At 41.4% G+C, this 22,852-nt stretch overlaps 2 protein-coding genes and 1 pseudogene across 4 annotated transcripts; 2 read left to right on the top strand and 1 right to left on the bottom strand.

The window, feature by feature from the left end:
* Window positions 1-1,536: 1,536 nt before the first annotated feature.
* Window positions 1,537-4,982, top strand: LOC139659517 (ras-specific guanine nucleotide-releasing factor 2-like; annotated as a pseudogene).
* Window positions 4,983-7,903: 2,921 nt separating this feature from the next.
* On the top strand, window positions 7,904-14,785 carry LOC139659516 (creatine kinase S-type, mitochondrial-like). 2 transcript variants are annotated; one of them, XM_071537819.1, is made up of 9 exons: window positions 7,904-8,052; window positions 9,236-9,434; window positions 9,650-9,745; window positions 11,025-11,246; window positions 12,583-12,668; window positions 13,140-13,263; window positions 13,849-13,983; window positions 14,147-14,272; window positions 14,517-14,785. In XM_071537819.1, exons 1-9 carry the CDS (start codon window positions 7,904-7,906, stop codon window positions 14,631-14,633), a joined length of 1,254 nt encoding a protein of 417 aa, XP_071393920.1. In that variant the 3' UTR covers window positions 14,634-14,785. The 2 variants fall into 2 exon arrangements, with proteins under 2 accessions (XP_071393920.1, XP_071393921.1); XM_071537820.1 differs by lacking the exon at window positions 12,583-12,668 and adding an exon at window positions 12,163-12,248.
* A 1,712-nt stretch (window positions 14,786-16,497) lies between these two features.
* On the bottom strand, window positions 16,498-21,446 carry LOC139659512 (ubiquitin-conjugating enzyme E2 L3-like). Of its 2 annotated transcripts, XM_071537813.1 has the most exons (4): window positions 21,382-21,446; window positions 18,531-18,626; window positions 18,208-18,394; window positions 16,498-17,840 (listed from the first exon to the last, which is right to left on the bottom strand). In XM_071537813.1, the coding sequence occupies exons 1-4, from the start codon at window positions 21,406-21,408 to the stop codon at window positions 17,686-17,688; spliced, it is 465 nt and encodes a 154-aa protein (XP_071393914.1). In that variant the 5' UTR covers window positions 21,409-21,446; the 3' UTR covers window positions 16,498-17,685. The 2 variants fall into 2 exon arrangements, with proteins under 2 accessions (XP_071393914.1, XP_071393915.1); XM_071537814.1 differs by lacking the exon at window positions 18,531-18,626 and having other exon boundaries at window positions 21,382-21,408.
* Window positions 21,447-22,852: the final 1,406 nt, after the last annotated feature.

The following is a 22,852-nucleotide window of genomic DNA, read 5'->3' as shown; positions in this document are numbered from 1 at the left end:
CAGCCTTTCGTCCTTGCTCTTTGGTTCCGCCCCCTTTCATTACTCCCCTCTCGCCATCCCGCTCGGCACTTTTCCCTCTCCTGTCACTCTTCTCCTGACGGAGGTGCTCTTTGCTCTGCCTGCCTCTTCTCCCACCCAGGAAGCGGTCTGAAAGGTCACCATCCTCCCCAGGGAGACCTAAAGACTGTCATTTTCATTTTAAGATGTGCTATTTTTGTGCCCTTGGACTTTTAAGTGAACATTCACTATTTTCCCCATTTTTTCCCCCCATATTTTCCCCCATAAACATGGTACTCAGTCCTTGTGGGGTTCAGCTGGCAGTGAAAGCATCAGTAGTTGTAAATAAAAAAGTGGGTAAACTCTGACCTCCAGTAGGTGAACATCATGAGGCAAACAACCACCAATATCAACAATATATGACAATCAATATTGTAAGAAAAGCATTATTTTATGTTTTTTCCCCCTATCCTTAAAACACCCTATAACTTGGATCAGTTTGATACTACTTACCATGATGTATACTCTTAATTGGCTCCAGACAAACTAATCATGTGATCACTGATCTTAACCTTTGTATGGAATCAACCAACCAAAGTTTATGTGTATTGTTAATAAGAGTTAAACTAAAAAAACGTTCATGGAAAAGTTGGCCAGCATAGATTTTCTATCACAGAGTTGATAGCATTATTAATGTAAAGCACATTTGGGTATAAAACTTCAGATGGACCTGTTAACAGTATATAAACAGATATAATAGTCCAGTTTATTTTCTATTGAGGCCCTTCAAGCTGTACATTCACATCACATTAAAGGTTTTGTTTTCTGGTATCCATTTTTGAGAGAGAGTGTATGTTGGCAAATACTGATTTATAAGAACAACATGTGAATTCTTAAATTGAGCAGTATTCCTCTTCAAGCAAGTCCTATTTGTACAGTACACAATTTTTTTTTACCTTTACTTTTGCCTACATGAAGTTGTAATTGTACTGCAGAGACAAAAGTGCAAACGCTGCACCTGGTATAAATGCATCATGGCGCTGGCCTAAAGCATTGACTTTTCCTTCTTTTACATTATGTCTGGGCTTGGGAAACTGAAGCTCTGAGCCTTGTTTGGTCCTTTGAAAGACGTTCTTCTGTCCTCTAGAGGGCATCCCTCCCACATGCACTGCAGTCTGTGTGCCAATACACTGTAGTGGCTATAGGCATGATATTGAAGATTTGGAGCAATGCTTGGGGCAGTGGGATTTTATGTGAAAATTCTTATGTGAAATTATTATATAATTAACTTAAAAATATGTACATATTTTTAAGTTAATTATATAATAATTAAAGTGGTTTTTAAGAAGTTCTTGCTACTGCCAAAAGAACACTTGTAAAATCATTACCAATATGAAATTAAGCATCAAATCTTCCAATATTCAAATGATGGACTTCAACAAGATGGGCCTAGTCATTCTGGGACCTTCAGTCTGCAAACAGTCAATATCCTAAACCCCAGTTATAACTGAATGTGTGTGTGCATGTTGTATTCACCAGGACTTTGACACGAACAGTGAGCTGAAGATGGGGGTGATCTGTCTCTTAGAAGAGGTGCTACGAGATCCGGACCTGCTGCCGCAAGAGAGGAAAGCCGCAGCAAACATATTAAGGTACACACATGCACACAAACATTAAACACTATGTATAATTATATTCACTATATATATGTGTACAAATATAGGTGTATATACATTGTAAAATTTAAAAATATCAATACGTACACCATATAAAATAGTGGAACCATTATGAAAATAAAATATAATTAGTATGAAAGTGTGAAAACTGAATAAGCAGGAATGTGATTTTACTGCAATATACATGGTGTGCAAGTGTGCGTAATATTCACACACACACAGACACACACAGAAACACCAATGTAGACACATTTTGTAACCGTGTCTGTCTTGCTCTGCAGTGGCCTTTCTCAAGAAGAACAAGATGATGCACAGCTGAAGATAGAGGACATATTACAGATGGTCAGTATCGCTGTCATGCAGTGTTCAACAGAAGGGATTTCATTACTGATTTGTGTTTGTGCTGAGCTTTTAAGCAAATCTTGAAATCATTTATCTCCTGATTACGGCACAGAAAAGCTGTCCTCTACTACACTTCATTGTGGTAAGACTGTCGTTCTGTTAGTGAGGAATTTTTTCCCTTAATGAAAACCACCAGCTGTAGTTACTGTGTATTGTGGTGACAAACCTTAACGAACTTCTATAGCCGTAGCCGGATTCCCAACACGTGAACCTAAGTGACTGACTGTGTAGTGCAGACGTTTTGTGTGAAGGTCTATGAACTTCTAGACACATGAAAATGGAAACATATACTGCATGCATTTGTGTTTTTTTGTGTGTCTGTGTGTGTGTGTGTGTGTGTGTGTGTGTGTATGTGTGTGCAGGCGGAGACTCCTAAGGCAGAGTGTTTCGAGTCTCTCTCAGCCATGGAACTAGCAGAGCAGATCACCTTGCTGGACCACATTGTGTTCAGGAGTATTCCCTATGAGTGAGTAGATGAGTAAGCTGCAGATTGTTTAAACTATTATGACAATCTTCACATGAACTGCACACATTACAAGACACAACAGCTTAATCAGTTTAATCATCGTCAAGCCACAGGCAGCTGTTGTGGAAAGCTATAGCGCAGCAGAACTGAGCTATTGATTGAAACTGGGGAATAAGATATTACAGGTTGGTAAATATTAAAAACTTCTCACAGTCTGCAGTAGAGAAATCCAAGAATTCCTGTAGTAGCTGTGGAAGAGTACATTCTTTGGGAGGGTCTTGACATGTGGACTCAGGACAGATAGTGGACTAATACTGTATCATGTATTGTGCTGAACGTGTCCTGTCCTCCAGGGAGTTCCTCGGTCAGGGCTGGATGAAGGTGGACAAGACAGAGAGGACTCCGTACATCATGAAGACCAGTCAGCACTTTAACGACGTAAGGATTTCAATATACAAATACAAGAAAACAAAAAATTTGGACATTAGGACATGGAAGATTAGCTAACAAGATGTGAAAAAGTCATTTCTCCCTCTCCTCCTCTCACCACAGATGAGTAACCTGGTGGCGTCTCAGATAATGACCCACACGGACGTGGGCTCCAGGGCCAGCTCCATAGAAAAGTGGCTAGCGGTGGCCGACATCTGCCGCTTGTCTCAACAACTACAACGGCGTGCTGGAGATCACCTCCGCGCTCAACCGCAGCGCCATCTACAGGCTGAAGAAGACGTGGGCCAAAGTCTGCAAACAGGTTGAAGCTCACATTCCTGCAGAATCCATTCCTTTGCGATTTCAATAAAAGCTCTAATAACACAAGTATTATATGAATTTTCCATGGCTCTGTGTTTGTCTATTCTCTGCTTCCTAGACGAAAGCGCTCATGGACAGGCTGCAGAAAACGGTGTCATCAGAAGGGAGGTTCAAGAATCTGAGAGAGACACTTAAAAAGTAAATACCCCAGTCGCCTGAAAGCGAGTACACCGGTGAATGTCGTGTAAATCCACAAACTTCTATATCAATCCTCTGATGTTTTCACTGTGTCTGTGCAGCTGTAACCCTCCGTGCGTCCCCTACCTGGGCATGTACCTCACCGACCTGGCCTTCATCGAGGAGGGAACGCCCAATTTCACCGAGGAGGGCCTGGTTAACTTCTCCAAGATGAGGATGGTAAAGAAAGAACTACTCGTCTAACCGCTCTTTTCCTCCTCCCGTTCCCTCACCGTCCTTACTAAGAGCTATTCAATGAAGCGTTTCCTATTCCCTCTTTTCTCTCCTCCCTCAGATTTCCCACATCATCCGAGAGATTCGGCAGTTCCAGCAAGCCCCGTACCGGATAGAGCACCAGCCCAAGGTGCGTCTCATAAAACGGACACCACTGCTTTTACCATTAAGTGTCTTTGTGCCATGTGAGGCGATTAGAATGTAATTGTTTAAAACGAAATGTCTTGTCCCGCCTCCTTCCAGGTGACCCAGTTCCTACTGGATAAGACGTTGGTGATGGATGAAGATACCCTCTATGAGCTCTCGCTGAAGATTGAGCCCCGCGTACCACCCGGCTAATCGCACGTGCATCACACACACACACACACACACACACACACACACACACACTTCCCAGTTAACAACATTGTTGCGGGGAAACCACGAGTTGACTGAACTTGAGATTCATGCTCACCTAATGAAGCAGGGGGCGTTATATCAAGCATCGCCAATTGTTGTGCTTGGAAAACTCAGGTGAAAATGTGCCTTTTTGTGTGGATATCTAATGCATATATCAGTCAAAAGAATGAACTATAGTAGAAACATTTCAACAAGTGTACCATACGCCACTCTTTGCCATACAATTATACAGCTGTGACTGAAGAGTCAACCATGTTAGTTTCTAACTGAAGTAGAAAGTACCAGTTGCTGCTATCGTGTTGTAAATATCATACAGTCTGCCTCTCGGGTTTTGCACACAGTAATTGTCAATAATGAAAATCATCTTTAATAACTCATTTATATGATAGATTTGTATGGGTAGAAGATGAGCTGGGTTTCCTAAATGGCTGGAGTACAATTCAAATATTTTATCTACCTTACTTCTTACTGATCGCTGTGTTTCTTGATGTTGTTGATGCTCATGCCTGCCATGCAGCATGTTTAGATTTTGATTTACTTGTTAAGACTAAAAGATTATGTTGACTACAGCAGTTGTTACGTCTTGTATTTGCATGTCACAGCAAAACTCTTTGTAGATTACATGCATTTCAAATTGGAAATTAGCTCCAAATTCTATATTTTTTTAGTTATATTTATCGACAATCTAATGCGCAACTGCTTCAGCTCATCATCTCAGTTTTGTAATATTAGTCATTTTGTACACAAAACTTGCTGATTTTGTGTAATGACAACCTTCTTTTCTGCTCTTTTAAAAAGGGAATTGGCCTAAAAGGTTTCTTACAAGCTAAAATACAATTTATACATTGACTACAGTTGAATTTATTTTATTTAAACATTTCTGTGTTATTATTAGTTCCTTGTCAATGTGGTCATTTAATCATTTATATTTAAAAACTTGTTAGACCTTATTAGTAAGATAGTAAAATCTTTGCACTATTGATTTGTAAAGAATGTCAATAGACTTTTACTTTTTTATAGCATGACTATAGCATGTTTTCCTCTTTGTCCTCCAGATAACTTTCCTCCATGTAGTTCACATTCGCTGAGAACTGTAGCAGACCTAGTTTTATTATTTCTTTTGTTACATTCTTGATGTCAGGAATCTTTTAAAGCTGAAATGCATTCATAGTGTATAACACCCCTGCTTTTATACATTACCATATACTTTGTTAAAATTCCAGTTGTACTATTGTATTTTTCCATGCACTTCCCTATGGAATGTACAGATATTTACACTCCAGGCTTGTAAATAAAAGCAACCAAAATGTAAATTACAATGTAGTTGCAAATGTTTTCATGGGGGGTGGAAAGGGAGAGAGAGAATATGAATGTGTGTGTGTGTGTGTGTGACGTCCCTGCAGTTGGAAATATCAAGGTCAAACTGGACAGTGATACAGGATAGGACCCTTAGTGGTCACGGTTAATCATGGGTCAACATGACTGACGTGTCGCTCATGTTCTTGGGCCTCCATTGGTTTATAAGCAGTCAGCTCTTAACTTATGATTGGCCTCCAGGTTGTAATCCCACATTAGGGGGTGGAGCCCCCAGTGAGAAGAAGAGGGTGAAAAGCTCTTTAAGCAAGACTTCTTTACCAAAGAAGCACAGGAACTTTTCCACAGGTACTGTACCTTCTCCTTCTCTTCTTTCTGTGTGGCTTTCATTTAATACATGTGCAGAGCATGCGCATATAGTTGCTATATCACGTTGATTATTGCCATATTCCTTTTTTTGTCCTACATTGATCAGAGTTTATTTGAGTTTATTTACTCTAAAAATCTAAATGTCTTGCATAGGAAAGCTGGATGCAGGATGTGATGAGTTCAAACAGGCAATTCAATTTTAGATCACCTTCCTCATTAAACAGGCTTGCTTACTTTTATTCACATTCACTTTTATTTCATAGGTAATGAGTTTTAAACTGTCTTCTAATGAATGCAGTTGGTTGGGACTGAAGCCTTACTGTGGTAGCTGTAGCTCAATGACATGATGTAGTGGAACAAATACAGCAGCAAGGCCTAAGCTACAGTTTGGAGAAACAGTTTTTTTTAGTTAAAAGGTTGGTGAAAAATATGTTTTTTTACGAATTTGAATGAAAAGAAAGCATTTCAGTCAAATAAGACAAGCTTTGCATGTTTTATCCAATAGAACATGTTTGCTTTTTCATCTGAAATGCTGTGATGATGTTTACAGGAGGATGATTGTCAATGTCAACAGAGCAAAAAACTGTAAAAGTGCTGTAATTATTCTGAGTGTTTTGAGGCTTGAGGTGTTAACCCTCAGCGCTGCCCCTGTGCCCTCTGCTGAGAAGGACGAAGCCGCTCATACGCACCGTCCTGCTGTCAGTTTGCACGTACACCCTCAGTGGGAAAGGTCACTGGTCAGGGGAGGGGAGGCTCATCCCAGCTCTTTGGTCGCCTTGGCGTAATCCCAACCATAAAACCATATAATCCACAGTCTCATTTACCAGCGGAAGCCTCAGGAGGCCAGAGCTCAGCCGCACCATTTGGCCAGGGACGGCGGACTATTGTCATTTTCATTTTCTTTACCTGCCTCTGTCTGTCTTGCTGTCTTCCCTCTTTCCATCTCTCTATCCGGCTGGCTTGGCCCGAGAGAGGCGCTAGTCTTGTGACCGGTTCAGAATGTCACTGGGTTGTAAGCCAGGGAAGGTTTGGCGCCGGATCCTGGCAGCACAGCCTCCCTCCAGTGACCTATAAATAATATCGCCTTTGACCGAAATGACTAAAGATACAGCCTCCCTAGATTAAAGAAAATAAAGCCGGTCTGTTGGATTAATGAAGTTAAAAAGCTCCTCATACTTTTTATGAGTGTAATAGATTTTCTTTCAGTTATCACTTTCTAAACACACTGAGCTGACAGTGAACTAGACCAAATCCAAACCTGAAATGACTGACACACTTGGCCATGCAGTGTAGGGGATTGATCGGCGCCGTTTCAGCTCTGACCAGGATTAAGTGATGAAGTCCTAACAGCTTCCTTCTATATTAAGACACAGTCCCACAGAGACTACCCACCCTCTATATGCTCTATAAGACACAGGCAAGCACGAGCCACAGAGCACGACCTGTCTCCTTCACACAGTTCAATCACAGGACATTAGGAAGGACATCAGGCTGCAGTATTGAATTTCAAATCCGAAGTTCAATCTTGAAATAATGTTTTTTTTTCTTAACTAGTAACTATAAACTGGGATTTAGCCTGAGCATATGTGTTTTCTCAAGTCCCACCTCCTTCTGCGTGGAAAGAGTCAGTTTAAACCAAGGCAGGTGTCTTTGGGCAACTGCTCTCTCATGCATGAAGCCCGCCATTCTCTGGGAGACAGTGTGATAATGCTAAGAGGCTATTCTCTCAGAATAGCCAAGTCAAGACAACTAGCATCTGCCACTGCCCGTCCTACTATAAGCTTGTTACTGTACATGACCTGTGTGGGTGGGTGTGAGGTATAGATGAAGGACCCGACTACATGTGCTTCATCACTGGAAAGCAGAGGAAGTGTTTGCACAAATGTAGTATATTACTATGCAAATATGTACTGCATATTTTATGTCTATCCTAAGTGTAAGTGTATTGTACTGCTATGTAATGATATTTGATGCAAGACACTTGGCAACACGGACAAAACCTATGTCGTTCTTTGCCGTTCTCTTTCTCTCCAGTTCGAGAACTACCCAACTGGTGAAGATGGCGAGCTCTTTCACACGTCTGATTTCTGGCCGCAACACGGCTGTGCTATTGGCCAGCTTGGGTGCGGGTACGATGGCGACCGGCTTCCTGCTGAGTGAGAACGGCACTCTGGCCGCCGAGGCAAAGAAGAAGCTCTATCCTCCCAGGTAAACTCAGATATCATAAACTCCACAGATACAAGTCAGTGAACCACAAATACACTGAATGGACAAAATATTAGGGAGTCTTTAGGTTCCTCTTTTTCAGGAGGTACACTGATGAAGTGGATCCAGTTATTATCCCTTATTGATTTCCCTTGTTAAATCTAATAAGGCTGCAACTCTATCAGGAAGATGTCCATAATATTTTGCGCATTCAGTGTATATTGTAAGTGAAGGTATGGATGAGGACTAACAAATTCAGTGACCCTGGGTAGTTACCTCTTTTCTGACTTGCATTACTGAATGACTTTTTGATTTGTGTTTTCAAAATGGAAGCTAATGAGTGACATCACTACAGACACATGAGGCAGGCTGCTCATGAACGCTTAATGTGCTTTAAAGTGAAAATGTCCTACAAAAAGGGTATAGCATCAATAACCACGTTGTAAAGCATTACCTGAATATGAGATTTACAGTATGTTACCCTGGGAAAATTGTGAACCCGATCACTTCAGCAGGCTGTGTGTGAAGTACAGAGAGTGTGAAAGGGCATACGAGGTCACTGGCAAGACCGGTGACATCCGACAATATCACTAACCCTCTCAGGTTTCACCAGCGCTACCTTTGACTCAGTCTCTCTCTCTCTCTCTCTCTCTCTCTCTCTCTCACACACACACACACACTTTCTGTGCCCAACAGCCCCCCCCACACACACACACACATACACACACTCTATCTCTATCCCTATCTCTCTTAAAGATAAAGCCTTTCCCCCTCTCATTCTCTCAAACACACACATACAGACAGACAGACACACACACACACACACAACACATTTCTCAGACAAATTTGTTAGTCTTTTTTTTGAGTCTTTGATGCCAAAAATGTGTATAGCAGCATTGTTTCTTAATGAATCAACAACACATCCAGAGATTTAAGTTTCAAAATATTTACAAAATCAGTTGTAACACCTGAGGAATAACAGTTAACATGTAATACGATTCCAGAAAACTGAAAAAAAAATGGCAAAATCAGATTTTAGATACTTATGGAGAAACATATCAGTCGTAATAAAAACTTGTTTTGAGGAAAATAAGACTGTACAGACAAAGTTTATTTCACACTGTTAAATGACGGTCAAGTACGGTTTTAGATCACAAAAATCTTGCCATCCTTTCCCTCCCTGCAGCTCTGACTTCCCCGACCTGAGGAAACACAACAACTGCATGGCGACTGCGCTGACTCCAGCCATTTATGCCAAACTGAGGGACAAGGTAACTCCCAACAACTGGACCCTGGACCAGTGCATCCAGACCGGGGTGGACAACCCCGGACACCCCTTCATCAAGACGGTGGGCTGTGTGGCCGGCGATGAGGAGAGTTACGAGGTAAACAAGCCCATTAGGTCATAGCTTCCAAAATATCCATCTGTAATCCATTCATGTTTAAACATCCAGTCATGTCCATAATGAGGACATACAGTATTTTCCTCACTGAATTGCTTTAATGACAGACTATGTCAAGTATTGCTGTTCATGTTTTCACAATGGACATAAAAATTTAAATTAAATGTTTGACTCCCCCTCTGTGCTGCTCCCTCCAGGTGTTCGCTGACCTCTTTGACCCAATCATCAAAGACAGGCACAACGGCTACGACCCCAGATCCATGAAACACCCCACTGACCTGGACGCCTCCAAGGTGCCTCGTTTACACCACAACACCCCATCCATCCATCCATCCATCCATCCATCCATCCATCTGTCCTCCATCCATCCATCTATCCATCCATCCATCCAACTGTCCTCCATCCACTCATCCATCCACCCACCCATCCATCTGTCCTCCATCCATCCATTCATCCATCCATCTGTCCCCCATCCATCCATCCATCCATCCATCCATCTGTCCATCCATCCATCTGTCCTCCATCCATCCATCCATCCATCCATCCATCCATCCATCTGTCCCCCACCCATCTATCCATCTGTCCATCCGTCCATCCATCTGTCCTCCATCCATTCATCCATCCATCCATCTGTCTCCCACCCATCCATCCATCTATCCATCCATTCATCCATCTGTCCTCCATCCATGCATCCATCCATCCATCCATCCATCTATCAATCTGTCCTCCATCCATCCATCCACCCGTCCATTAATCTATCCTCCATCCATCAATCCATCCATCCACCCATCCATCTCTCCTCCATCCATCCATCCATCCATCTGTCCACCCATCCATCTCTCCTCCATCCATCCGTCCATCCATCCAACCATCCGTCTTCCATCCATCCATCTGTAATCCATATGTCATCCATCTGTCATCCATCCATCCATCCATCCATCAATCCATCCATCCCCCATCATCCATCCATCCATCCATCCGTCCATCCATCTGTCCTCATCCATCCATTCATCCATCCATCCATCCTCTATCATCCATCCATCTATCCATCCATCCATCCATCCATCCATCCATCCATCTATCCATCTATCCATCTATCCATCCATCCATCCATCTGTCCTCCATCCATCCATCCATCCTTCCATCCATCTGTCCTCCATCCATCCATCCATCTGTCCTCATCCATCCATCCATCTGTCCTCCATCCCTCTATCCATCCATCCATCATCCATCCATCTATCCATCCATCCATCCATCCATCCATCCATCCTTCATCCATCTACATTGTTTACTGCAAAACAGACACACAGTATATAGAAAGGCATTGGACTTTGTTACAAACATGAATTCACATGGAATGACACTGTAAGAGTACAAGGAATATGGCATGTTGCATTAACAACTCACAGTCACAAATGAATAATTAATGAACACAGGGGTGGCAGAGAAAGCATGTGTGCTACATTGAAACATGGACATGGACTAGACACGTCCATACACATTTACCAATTCCTGCATCTAAGACTATATTTTCTTTCCTTCTCGCCCCTCTTCTTCCTCCTCAACCTCTAGATCACACACGGCGTGTTTGACGATAAATACGTTTTGTCGTCCCGCGTCCGGACCGGCCGCAGCATCCGCGGGCTGAGTCTGCCCCCGGCCTGTTCGCGGGCCGAGCGTCGGGAGGTGGAGCGGGTGACGGTGACGGCCCTGGCCGGCCTGAAGGGAGATCTGGCTGGCCGCTACTACAGCCTGGGAGACATGACCGAGCAGGAGCAGCAGCAGCTCATTGATGTGAGTCACTTGTCATGTTCCAATGATCTTTGATAGATCAATTATTATTTGTGAAAATGAATGAAGCTAGAATTCAGACACCCAATCATGTAATGTTATCATGAGACATAACCAGGACCTGATCCATTGCCCTGGAGACAGAGTTTAAATATTTCTTTGAGCTTTGACATCCCATGAGTTTTATTTCACTGGAGTACTAACAGCATTAACAGAAATCATCCTGGGTCTCTGTGTCCACAAAGTTCATCTCCCATTATCAGTCAGCTCCAGGGTTTATGTCTTTAAAAAAACTGAACTGCCCTACATTATTGGTAGAGTAGGTTTTCCATTCCATGCTTTCAATTACTCCTTCAAAAATGCTGAAAATTTGTGAACATATAAGTGAAAGACCAATGAGAATTCATATCTCCATTGGCAATTAGAACAATTCAACTATTTTGTGATTCGCAGCATTAATTTCCCCATCAATAATTTCGGAAAACCTTGAAGATACAATCAGCAATTTAGTTGACCTTGTAAATGCTGGGTATATTTACATGTATCATTATGTAAAAATGAGTTAAAGAGTGTTTTTTGGAACTTTCTCTGCCCAGAGTATCTCAAAATATATGCATATTTGCAAATGTTACAAATGTACAACCTCAAAGTACATGTAACTCATTTACAGCTGTCACATACTGTCAGTACTTCTAACATTAAATTGGCACAGACAGTAAATTTCATAGTGAATAAATATCTTAATAAATAAATCAATAAAGGGGCTCAAAGCAGTGATCAGTAAATCACTATGAAACTGTTTGACACTGGACCATCAGAGCTCTGTGTGTGTGTATTGTCTCATCAGTCCCATGCAGTGTAGTTTCACTCTCACTGACCTTTCCCCTCTGACCCATTCATTCACGCTGCCCCACCTAAGGAGCACTTCCTGTTTGACAAGCCCGTGTCTCCTTTACTCACTGCGGCCTTCATGGCCCGTGACTGGCCCGATGCCAGGGGGATCTGGTAAGGCCGGTGCAGTTAGATGAGATCCCACCCTGCATCCCAAAGCTTTCCCTTTAAAAAATGTTAATGGTTTTCTTCTTGAGAGACCAAAATATGTGACCTTTACCCTGCCCCACCACAGCATATAATTTCCCTATTCTATAAACTCTCTCTGTAAAGCCCTTTCTGACCCTTCCCCAATTTGTCTTATCCTTGAATCTTCTCCACCATGAGAATGTGTCTTCACCAAATTATTGACTTATCCTTCTACTTCCCTTTGATGTTTCATCTTCCTCCTTCTGTTTTCTTCTTCATCCTCTCTTCACCTCCCTTTAACCCTCCCACCCACCAATAGGACCACTTCTTGTTTGACAAGCCTGTCTCTCCATTGTTGACATGTGCCTTTATGGCCAGAGACTGGCCAGACGCCAGGGGCATCTGGTACGGTCTGTTCTGTCCGGCTCTGCCTGCACATCTCCTGTGTGACCGTTAACACTCTGGTGTCTCTAACTGCCACATCCTAATCCTTTTCTGTGATGTTTGTGATGAAATGCAGGGGAATATTCAACATGGTTAATCCTATATTAGATTCTTAGAATGCTTATTAGAGCCAGTCACTTATTGCATGTTGTTTTGTGACTTTTGATGCATGTAGGTGAAAAAAATGCTTTCCAGTGGGTAAACCAACAAGAAATGTTTCCCCTGTTTTTCTGTTGGTCACTGTTATCTTTTAAAAAGTGCATGCACCCATCCCTATAATGTTGTCTACATTAATTGCACAGACAAACAGCATGAATAGAAATTTGTCTTGTATATGGGTGTGTCCTGGTCCTGTATTGTCCCCCACAGTGATGAGAGCAATGCTTTACCTTGAGAAGTCTATATTTAGTTCATATAGTCGGTTCTCCTCAGGCACAACAATGAGAAGACCTTCCTAATCTGGGTTAATGAGGAGGACCACACCAGAGTCATCTCTATGGAGAAGGGAGGCAACATGAAGAGAGTGTTCGAGAGATTCTGCAGAGGACTCAAACAGGTACAGTGGAGAATGGCATTATAGGCACAAAAGCAGGATATATTTTGTACTAAAGAAACAGGAGCTGTATAAGTATTTGTTTAGATGTACACATATTAGGGTTAGACTGATGTGTTGATTACTATCGGGCCAATAATGGCCTTCTATTAGATGTTGGATATCCTCTAGTGATGTGGCCGACTGATGGAGGTTCCTACATGTCTGGAAAACCTGCAGTGACTTTTTATTGATTAACTTAAATTCCAATTATGTTTTCTGTAAGTTCTTAAAAGGTTGTAATGTATCCCAGAGTTCCCCCACCACTAAACAGGTGAGGTAGGTCACTCTGCCTTAAAGAGCTGCTAACACTAAAAGAATTTCATCAGTCTGGGTTTCAATGGACAGTTTTAGTGTCTAAATGCTGTTTCCATTCTGACTAGGTCAAAATTCTGGGCCAACAATGAATACTTAACATTTTCTTCATTTTGTTTTTTTATACATGAAAATACTGAACATCTGCACAAAAATCTTCAAAAACTCATCTCTGTCGAGCCCTAGCACACATCTGAGATAATGAATCTTGACGCGTGACGTCTCGTACTCCAGGTGGAGAAACTGATCCAGGAGAGAGGCTGGGAATTCATGTGGAACGAGCGCCTGGGCTACGTCCTCACCTGCCCCTCGAACCTGGGCACTGGCCTCAGGGCGGGGGTGCATGTGCGCCTGCCCAACCTCAGCAAGGTGACACGCACGCACTAATGGACACAGACACGTCCACTCTCACACTCAGAACCAAACCATTCCAAAGTTACAACTCATTCCTCTGGCCTTTTAAAGGAATTAGCCAGGAAATGTGTAACTATAATAACATTTTCTGTTGTATAAATCCCTGAATTCGCTCTAGGACTCACGTTTCCCCCAAATCCTTGAAAACCTACGGCTGCAAAAAAGAGGCACAGGAGGAGTTGACACAGCTGCTACCGGAGACACTTTTGACATTTCCAACAATGACCGTCTGGGCAAATCTGAGGTAAGGATCAATCATTCATTATTGCCTGTAAGAATTTGTCCTTGTTTTGTAAATGTTGACAATTTCTTTTGTTCATGAGGACATTGAAACATGGGGTTTCTACCTTGGTGGCCGTTAATGAGGAACCGTTTCTAACCCACAATCCCTTTGATCGTCAACCGTTCTGGTCAGGTGTTTCTAGCCCATGATTTTGGTGTGTGACTTTGGTGTGTGTGCGTGTGTGTGTGTGTGTGTGTGTGTGTAGGTGGAGCTGGTTCAGGTGGTGGTTGATGGAGTCAACTACCTGATTGAGTGTGAGAAGAGGCTGGAGAAGGGCCAGGACATCAAAGTGCCGGCCCCCATTCTTCAGTTCAAGAAGTGAGAGCTGCACTCCTCATGCCAACGTTAGAGAGAGGGCAGCTCTCTCCCCCCTGCTCCAGTCGCTCCACCCGTCCCAAACTGGGTCTGCTTGGGGGTACACGAGCAGAAAAATGTCCATCCGCCGGCGCTGAGGTGGAGATGTTTCTTTATCCTTCCAACAAAAAGTGCAAATCTTTAGCGTAGTCTAAGTCATGATCTGTGGTTAGGGGCAAATTCTACCTCAAGCTAAGGTCTTAACTCTATCCCTAACTTCAATAAAACCAACATTATTAAACATTTTGATTTCTGTTTTGCTGCTTTTTGTGTCTGTATTTTCTTCCTCTTTCATTTCACATTAATCTGTCATTTTCACATGGTCTGTAATAATTAACAGACTTGGTTGACATTCTTTTTCTGATATCTGTCATATATTCAGTCAATATCTGTGTTTACAGCCTGTTGGCCTTTGTTCAGTTGAGCAACATGTGATAATGATTTTTTTTATTTGATAATGGTTCATATAGTAACACTGAGCCTAGCACTGAATAGACCAAAGGGAACAAGGTTTTTAAAGCCATCACAGAATGCTTCAGAAGGTAACGTCCAGTCACTAGTGCAGTGAAATGTTGTATTATTGACTGGCTCTCACCAAAATCTCATTTAGAAAGTTTATTCGGTCACTATTCTCGCCCTTGCCTAATAAGAGCCAGTCTTCAATATCTGTATTCTTAAGACCTTAATCATTTGAAATAGAGGTATCACTGTTATTGAATTATTGACAGAAACAAATGCCAGATGAATGAGTCCACAGAAACCATTAGCCCAGGCGTCTTAAAAGCTCTGTGACTTATGCTGGAGCTTCTTAATCCTTCTCTGTCCCTGAGTCACACTTTAGTTAGTAGAGCGGTGGGTCACACTGCCCACTAGCAGAGCAAGGATGAAACTGCAGGCGTGTGTTGATATGCTAGTCAGATTGCTGGTTAAAGTTATGTGATATGTATATATAAAGCTGCACTGTTTTTCAGTTCACACATCTCAAAACATGTCACCTAAATTAATTCTCTCCAAAGTGATTTATTAACTAGTTTTCCACCAACAAAGAAGTGTGCTGTCCTGAAACTTAATGGCACTTGCAAGTAAATCTGTCTAGGGAAGAAGCCTCACACACTCTTAAGTAAAACTACATAAAATGGACGATACATTTAAACATTTGTCAGTATTGTGATGAGTAAAATCAATAAATCAGACCGGGTCCATGCAGAGGAAGAGAAAGAGAAAGAGAAAGAGAAAGAGAAAGAGAAAGAGAAAGAGAAAGAGAAAGAGAAAGAGAAGCCTCCCCTCCATATTATCATTTACAGCCACGGTTGGCATTTGCCTTTTTACTTCTGCAAAATAGGACTGAACAGCTTTGTGATATAACTTACACACACCATTTATTGGGTTAAGAGAGTAACTATATGCAATTCAAGAGCAGGGATAAAATAATAGAAATTGCTGTGGTTAAAATATTGTGCAGCTCTCTGTAATGAATGCAGTGGCATAATTTACCAGATATGCATAGCCTGATGAACTATTATGCCTGATATCTCAGGGCTCATCATCTCATGGTTTTTTCAAAGCATAATAGGGCAAAACATGACAATAATTTGGCATAGAGTTCATAGCTTTTGCAAGAACTGCAAGGATTACTGCAGATGAAACGCTGTAGTTGTCTCTATAAACACAGCAAAACATCAAAGTGCCATTTCCCTTGGTCAAAAGAATAAACTAAAAAATATAGACACTTTAAAAAGTGGCAACTACAACCGTTTCAGAGGTTATTTCAACTAAATAATAAAAAAAAGTGAGAAAAAGAGAAAAATGTCTTAACACCTGTCCACACAAGATATACTCTATTGACCAAATGATATTTATTATTTATTTATAAAGATATCTAGGAGAACAGTTTTATAAAAAAAAAAAAGAACAGAACAATCCTTGGCTCAGGTCTACTCTGATTGATGGTCCTGTGAATGAAAACCTGCTCACATAACAGAGATTTGTGTCAAACATCTTAATAATGAAAAGGGTTGGGAATTTGATTCTGCAGTTCGCCTTGGGCAATGAGTTGTCTCCAGCAGATAAGCAATACCTACTCATACATTAACAGTGCATTAAAGAAGATATCTTTGTCAAAGAATAACTCACTGAAACTAGAGAAAGAAGACAGATTTAGGATGCAAGTTCACCATTCAAACCTATGCGACTCAAATGGCATAACAAATAATGACCATGATCATTGAAGGTATGAACTTTAGTATGCGGCCAACGGCTTTCCTGGGAAGCTATGAGAGGTGGATAGATTTTAATCATAAAGACCTTATTCCCAACATCTCAGAATACAAAACATTTAAAAAGGACACATGAATGTTGCATTTTCAGAAATTTCTTTGTTTGCAGTTTCTTTTACATCTGAAACTTTGCATTGGTAACAAACTTTAGATGTCAGGACTGGAAAGGCTACTTCCACAGAGTAAAGTGCAACTTAAAGGAAAAAGAAAACCATGGAATATAAAGGAGTGCAACAATAGATATAAACAATAGTATTATATACTGTGCATTTCAATAACTTTCAAAAACGTCTGGAAATCTGTAAACAGACCTGCATAAGCAAATGATTCCTTTGTGAAAACATTCAGCACTCAACTAAGCAGAACAGTATTTTTTTTAACTTTCTGTTTCATTTACAAGAAGCCACCCCTGATCGTTTTCTCAAATTTTCTAATAAAGAAATCAGTAGAAAGATAGTAACAACCAAAAAAGCTGACACCTAGAGGCAAGAGCCTGCCTATTCACCAAAAAGTCCCGCTTTTATGGCAAAGTGAAACAGAAGCACGCCGCTCTGTTACGGAGCGGATGGGACTGTGCAGTGCTAGAACGACGGTATGCATGAGCGGGGCGTCTCCGGTGGTTTGGAGCCAGAGAGAGAGAGCGAGAGAGAGCGAGAGAGAGAGAGAGAGAGAGAGAGTCAGGGACGGGCCTTCGAACAGGAGACAGAGGGGAGGCCAGAAGCGACAAGTCTCAGTGTTGTGCTCTCAGTCCACGGGCCGCTTCTCGCCGTGCTTCTTTGTAAACTCCTCCGCGTTCTTCAGGAATTTTTTACGGTCCTTGGAGTATTCCTCGGCGAGGTCGGCCCTCAGCGGATGCTCGGGCTGAGGACTGTTCACCAGGGCGATGAGAGACTGAATCACTGGGGGGGGGCAGCAAAAAAGATGCAAGTTTATTTGTCTTCTTTTAAGTTACGTTCACGATCACTGCTGTGTCAAACGAGCCCACAGCACAGGAAGATCCACAACAAGAAATTAAATGCTGATATTCATACATAAGCCTATAAGCAGTGCCAGACAGCCAGTGATGTAGTGCATAAATTTTTTTTTTTTTTTATAGAAGTATTGATTTATGCTTTTCCCTTAAAAGACCTAATCCTCATACAACTTACACAAGTTTGATGGCACTTTAATGATGCGGGCCTATACTATAAGTTTAGATATAGACTTGTGTCAGCCTATAAAGGAGCGTAAACTGATTCTAGGTGGGTTTACCAGCCTCGCTCGTACCTTGGTTAGTTTTCGTGGCAGGTTTCCAGTTCTCCGCGCTGATCACGGGCAGGCACACCTGGCCCTTCTCGTCAATGTTGGGGTGGTAGATTTTTGTCTTGAAAGCGATCTTGGGCGGCTTGAAGGGATACTCCGGAGGGAATATGATCTCGATCCGAAACGCGCCTTTGTCATATGGAGGATTGTCCTTGTAGAAGAGAAACAGGGTGGAAGGAAACGGGGTGGAATGTGCCGCGGCATAATTAGATTTAACATATTGCATTCAGGTACAGTTCAAACAAAAGAATTATGAATGAGTCATCTTAACAGCGTTCATTACTTACGGGAACAATGAGCCCTTGCCAGTTCAAAATATTTGAGTCATCCACTTGAATGTTCCGGAAAAATTTCATCCCAGATTTGCGGATTTCATCCAGTTCCTGCAACAAAAAAAATTAATTGATATAAAAAGTTCCTATGTGGTAATGTGATACTGTAGTGATCCCTGTAGGCAACCCCCCCTCACTCTGGATAAGGGCATCAGTTAAATGCCTAAAATGTGATGAAAAAAACATATTTCAATTTACTGTGACATGTATTTAAAACACAGCACCTTTAAATGCATTGTTTGAACAGAATAGCCCACATTCATCACATAGCCAGAATTACAGGGCCACAGGACAGGAACAGCCTGATGTCAATACTTAATTTCAATGAGCATCATTATTATTCAAATTCTCAGATTTTCCCTGACAAAAGCTACTTTAAACTCAATAAATACAACAAATTCATTATAAAGCCTGTCAAGCCAATCAATTAGATTTTTTAATTTTTCCAAAGAGAGTAGTCTCACCTGTAAACACAACAGCTCTAAAGATTACACAAGTCTACACACATCTTAATAATAGGTGTGGCCACAGTTAAACTGGCAAATCATTTTACAGTGGTGGTTTCATAAATTACAGAGTAGACAGTTGAGTTACAACAGTTATACCTGTGCTGTTTGCCAATAACAGGATAAGCCTATGGGCAATGTTCTACTTCCCGTCCACTGACATTTACCTGACTTGGAAAACCTGTCAGAAGACATAAGGATGTGGTGACACATGACAGCAGGTATGTCAGTGGGGTTATCAGGTGGGAACTTCCCATCACAGATTTTTCACTGACTCAGACCCACAGCAGTGTGATGCGTAGGACTCTCTCCTCATGTTTTTGGTTCTTTCACTCTCAACTGTGCTGCCAGGAACGTCAACACGTTGTTATGCCGCCATGTGTATCACCTTTGGGCAGGATTAGCATTGCATCCTGACAGTATGTGTCTGGGTGTTTGTTTCTTTCTTCACCTAGACACTGGCTGAGGTTTTGGGCTGATGGCAGCACATTTTAAGTTGTTCCAATAACAAAGCTAATCCTGAGCCCCATGAAACTAGTAGCAAAATGTATAGCTCATTCTGATCTTAAAATAAAAAGGATTCTTTTGCACCAAGTCTGTTGTCCTGGGTCTTGAATGTGCGGCTATAGCCATAAATGTGTGGCATCTTTTGCTCCTTTAATCCTAGACACATCCATCGTTTCTTGTGGCTTGATTTTGGCAACGTATTTGAGTTATTCCCAATTTCCTCCATTTCAATGGTGTTCCTTTCAACTCCATTTGTATTTCTCTGGTTGGCCCAAATAGAGCTAACACAACTAGCCTTAACCCTTCCCATATAGTGCTACAGTGCTACAGCAACATGTGACTTGCCATTTCCTAACAGATGAGCTAATCATGCTCTCTAACTTCTGTATTCATTAGAGGTACAGTTTCTTGTACACTGTCTGATATCAGGAAGTTATTAGTTAATGTGCTACTTGACTGTTATGTAAAACATGCCACTACTGTCCACCCACTGCTAATGTGAAGCAAAGGATTCAGCCTATCCTGTACTCTGCATGGCCGTGCTCTAAAAATGTGGTTTTTATTTAGTAGAACTTCAATAAAAAACCTCTTACTAATGGAATTTGTCGCTGTCCCCACACATTTATCATGTGTACACATCATCTTGTGTTTATTATTGTGTCCTTCCTTCAGTAGACTCTCGCATCAGACAAACTGACAAGCAATCATCCACACAAGACAATCCAACAACCTAGATAGCTCCAAACATTATACAAAGGTACAGACAGAAACAATCCAAATACAAAATATAGGCGATAGGCTGGTTAAGAGTGCAAGCACAACTTAAAGGCCCTATTTAAAAGATAATTAGCCTAGGCTATGATCATACACATTCACACTCATTATCTTACACTAAATACACTCACAATTTAGCAAAGCTTGTGTACAAGTGCATAAAATAAAATAATGTCAGAGTGTGTGTTTTTGAATGAATGAATGAATGAATGAATGAATGAATAATGAAGCAATAATCCACTAAACCAGACTGGGCAGCCATACTGTAAAGTGCTTTGTGCGATTCTGCTGAAAAATAGTATTATGATCCAATCGACCACAACCTTGTCAATAAGTCAGGATCTGATACATATCTAACGTTAACACTTTAGAGCTCTGGGTATTGGCAGGCTTAAGTTTAGCTGAAGATCTGAATTAGTCAGAATATTACATTTTGGTAGAAAGGCTCCACGACTGTATATGCAGTTTATAAAAAAAATATGCCTCCAAACAAAGTTAAATCTGTCTTTGGTGTATTTTGAAGTCAGTCGTGCCACACCTACAGCTCCTAATGTTATCAGTGATGTTCTGAGTTTGCCGGTTTCCACTGCAACGAAACACAACAGCAGCAGATTTCACTGATTACTTCCTCGTCTCTCTTCCTTGTCCTGAAGGTGATTTAAATGAAAAATTAAATCAGCTGGCGACCTTTACGCTGGCTTGGTTCACGACGGGACCCGTTTGAGAACTACTGCCTTCAAAGAAAAATGGGCTGTCCGGTTTATTTCCAATAGTTTTCTACGACTGCCGAATGACGTCTGAGTCCGTGTCCAGGCTGTTGTCGGTAACTAGTTGGCTAACACGAACCAGTCGGCCAACCGCCCGACGGACTTTAAATAACATTTTACTGTATTGGATAACTGAAAACCGCCCAGTCGTGTCAACAAAAGTTTGACTGAGTCGATATGTCGTTATAGATATACGACACACCTTCTTTAACACCGGGTAAATGTCGTTATTTCAATGATCAGGAAATTTACCTTGGCCAGCCTCCGGTTCGCCGCCATTCTGAAAACAGTCTTCTTCTTCGTCTTGTTCTTCTTCTTCTTTCTTTCCTTCCGGCAGGATAGGCGACGTCAGCGCATTGCTGCCCCCCTCCGGATAGGAGACTGCAATACTACGGTCTTCTTCTTCAACTGTGGTCTTATGGGTGGTTGGCAGCCAACGTACATGCGCATTACTGCCACCTACTGGAATGCACCAGAGACATCCAACCGAGACATAATTATGTACTTCGGAATTTTCAAGAGGCGGGATTTTGGGGAATAGATTTATTAAAGCTACCCTATATATACAATTTTATTTTCTTTATATTGTCATGTTTTTACCTTGGAATAGTATTGATCCATGCCTTTTGCCCAATGATAACATATTACATCGTGTTGATTACATGTCTAATTGTTTTTCTGTCTCTGTGGGTGGGGCTACAGCTATATAAGGCTGCCATTGAAGCTCCTCTTGGCAGAAAGCTGCTACCTAGGCGACTGCAGAGCTACAGCCCCAGCTACATGGGCGTAGTGTAGTTTTGTGCCAAGCTTGTTTTTACGTGCCTAACACGTTAATGGAGAGCACTACAATGTTCTATAACTTTATATTTACTGACTCTTCATCTATAGTGATTAGCACTGTCAGTAGGCTGCAGTGTCACACTACTTCTCCATTTAGTTAGTTTCTCCTCAGTAAACCCATAACAGGAGTTGGCTCAGTAGGTAAAGCATCAGCCTCTCATGGATCGTGGGTTCAAATCCAAGTTTAAACTTAATCCAAGTCATAAATTGCCAAAAACAAGGGGCAGATTCTGCAATGGAGATCTTGGACATTGCAAAAATCTTCACCAAAGTGATTACAATGACAAAGACAGAGGTGACATTGACAGAGGTCACTGGCTAACACAAAATAAGCCATAATAGACTGTGTCTATTATTAAAAACTGTCATGCGTCTCTCCTAGGACCCTGCAAGACACAATAGGGCCTACGGGATTTTTTTGTAAGAGAGGTGAGTCAGGCTCAATCCTTCCTCCTTTTGTCCAGCTTCTTTAGTCATTCAGAACTGGATGTAATGACACTGGTGTTGAGCAAAATGTTCCCAAGAATGTGGACATATTTTAAACTAACTTTGCCAAGCAGCAGCATGGGTTGAGTGTTTGACAAGGAGGCAGGAGACAATTCAGCAATATGAAAGGCAATTGTTCATAGCACTGTAATGCAAAAACATCATAAGAGCAGTGAATAAAAGGGTGACAATCATCAAATGTATGAATGAAAACATTTTTATTTGCTCAATTGCTGGAAGGATATCAGCAAAACGTGTATGTACTCATATATTATATTATATTATATTATATTATATTATATTATATTATATTATATTATAGTTTTCTTTAAGTGACTACAGAGGTGCCGCTTTTTGGAATTCATTTTAATATGTATTATATTTCAGATGTATGTCC

This window comes from Centroberyx affinis, unplaced genomic scaffold, assembly GCF_046629955.1.
Source record: "Centroberyx affinis isolate AG114_WGS23_722 - 3 ecotype Tasmania unplaced genomic scaffold, CSIRO-AGI_Caff_v1 ptg003129l_1, whole genome shotgun sequence".
Lineage (NCBI taxonomy): Eukaryota > Metazoa > Chordata > Actinopteri > Beryciformes > Berycidae > Centroberyx > Centroberyx affinis.
The sequence above is the reverse complement of the archived record's forward strand: the minus strand, read 5'-3'. Positions and strand labels throughout refer to the sequence as shown.

Excerpts from the sequence above, each read along its gene's own strand:
- LOC139659516 (XM_071537819.1), top strand. The coding sequence starts at position 7,904 with ATGGCGAGCTCTTTCACACGTCTGATTTCTGGCCGCAACACGGCTGTG. Across the intron at positions 12,669-13,139 it reads CCAGACGCCAGGGGCATCTG|GCACAACAATGAGAAGACCT; the intron begins GTACGGTCTGTT and ends GGTTCTCCTCAG. Across the intron at positions 13,264-13,848 it reads TCTGCAGAGGACTCAAACAG|GTGGAGAAACTGATCCAGGA; the intron begins GTACAGTGGAGA and ends CTCGTACTCCAG.
- LOC139659512 (XM_071537813.1), bottom strand. The coding sequence starts at position 21,408 with ATGGCGGCGAACCGGAGGCTGGCCAAG. Across the intron at positions 18,395-18,530 it reads GGCAAGGGCTCATTGTTCCC|GACAATCCTCCATATGACAA; the intron begins GTAAGTAATGAA and ends CTCTTCTACAAG. Across the intron at positions 17,841-18,207 it reads TGCCACGAAAACTAACCAAG|TGATTCAGTCTCTCATCGCC; the intron begins GTACGAGCGAGG and ends GCCCCCCCCCAG.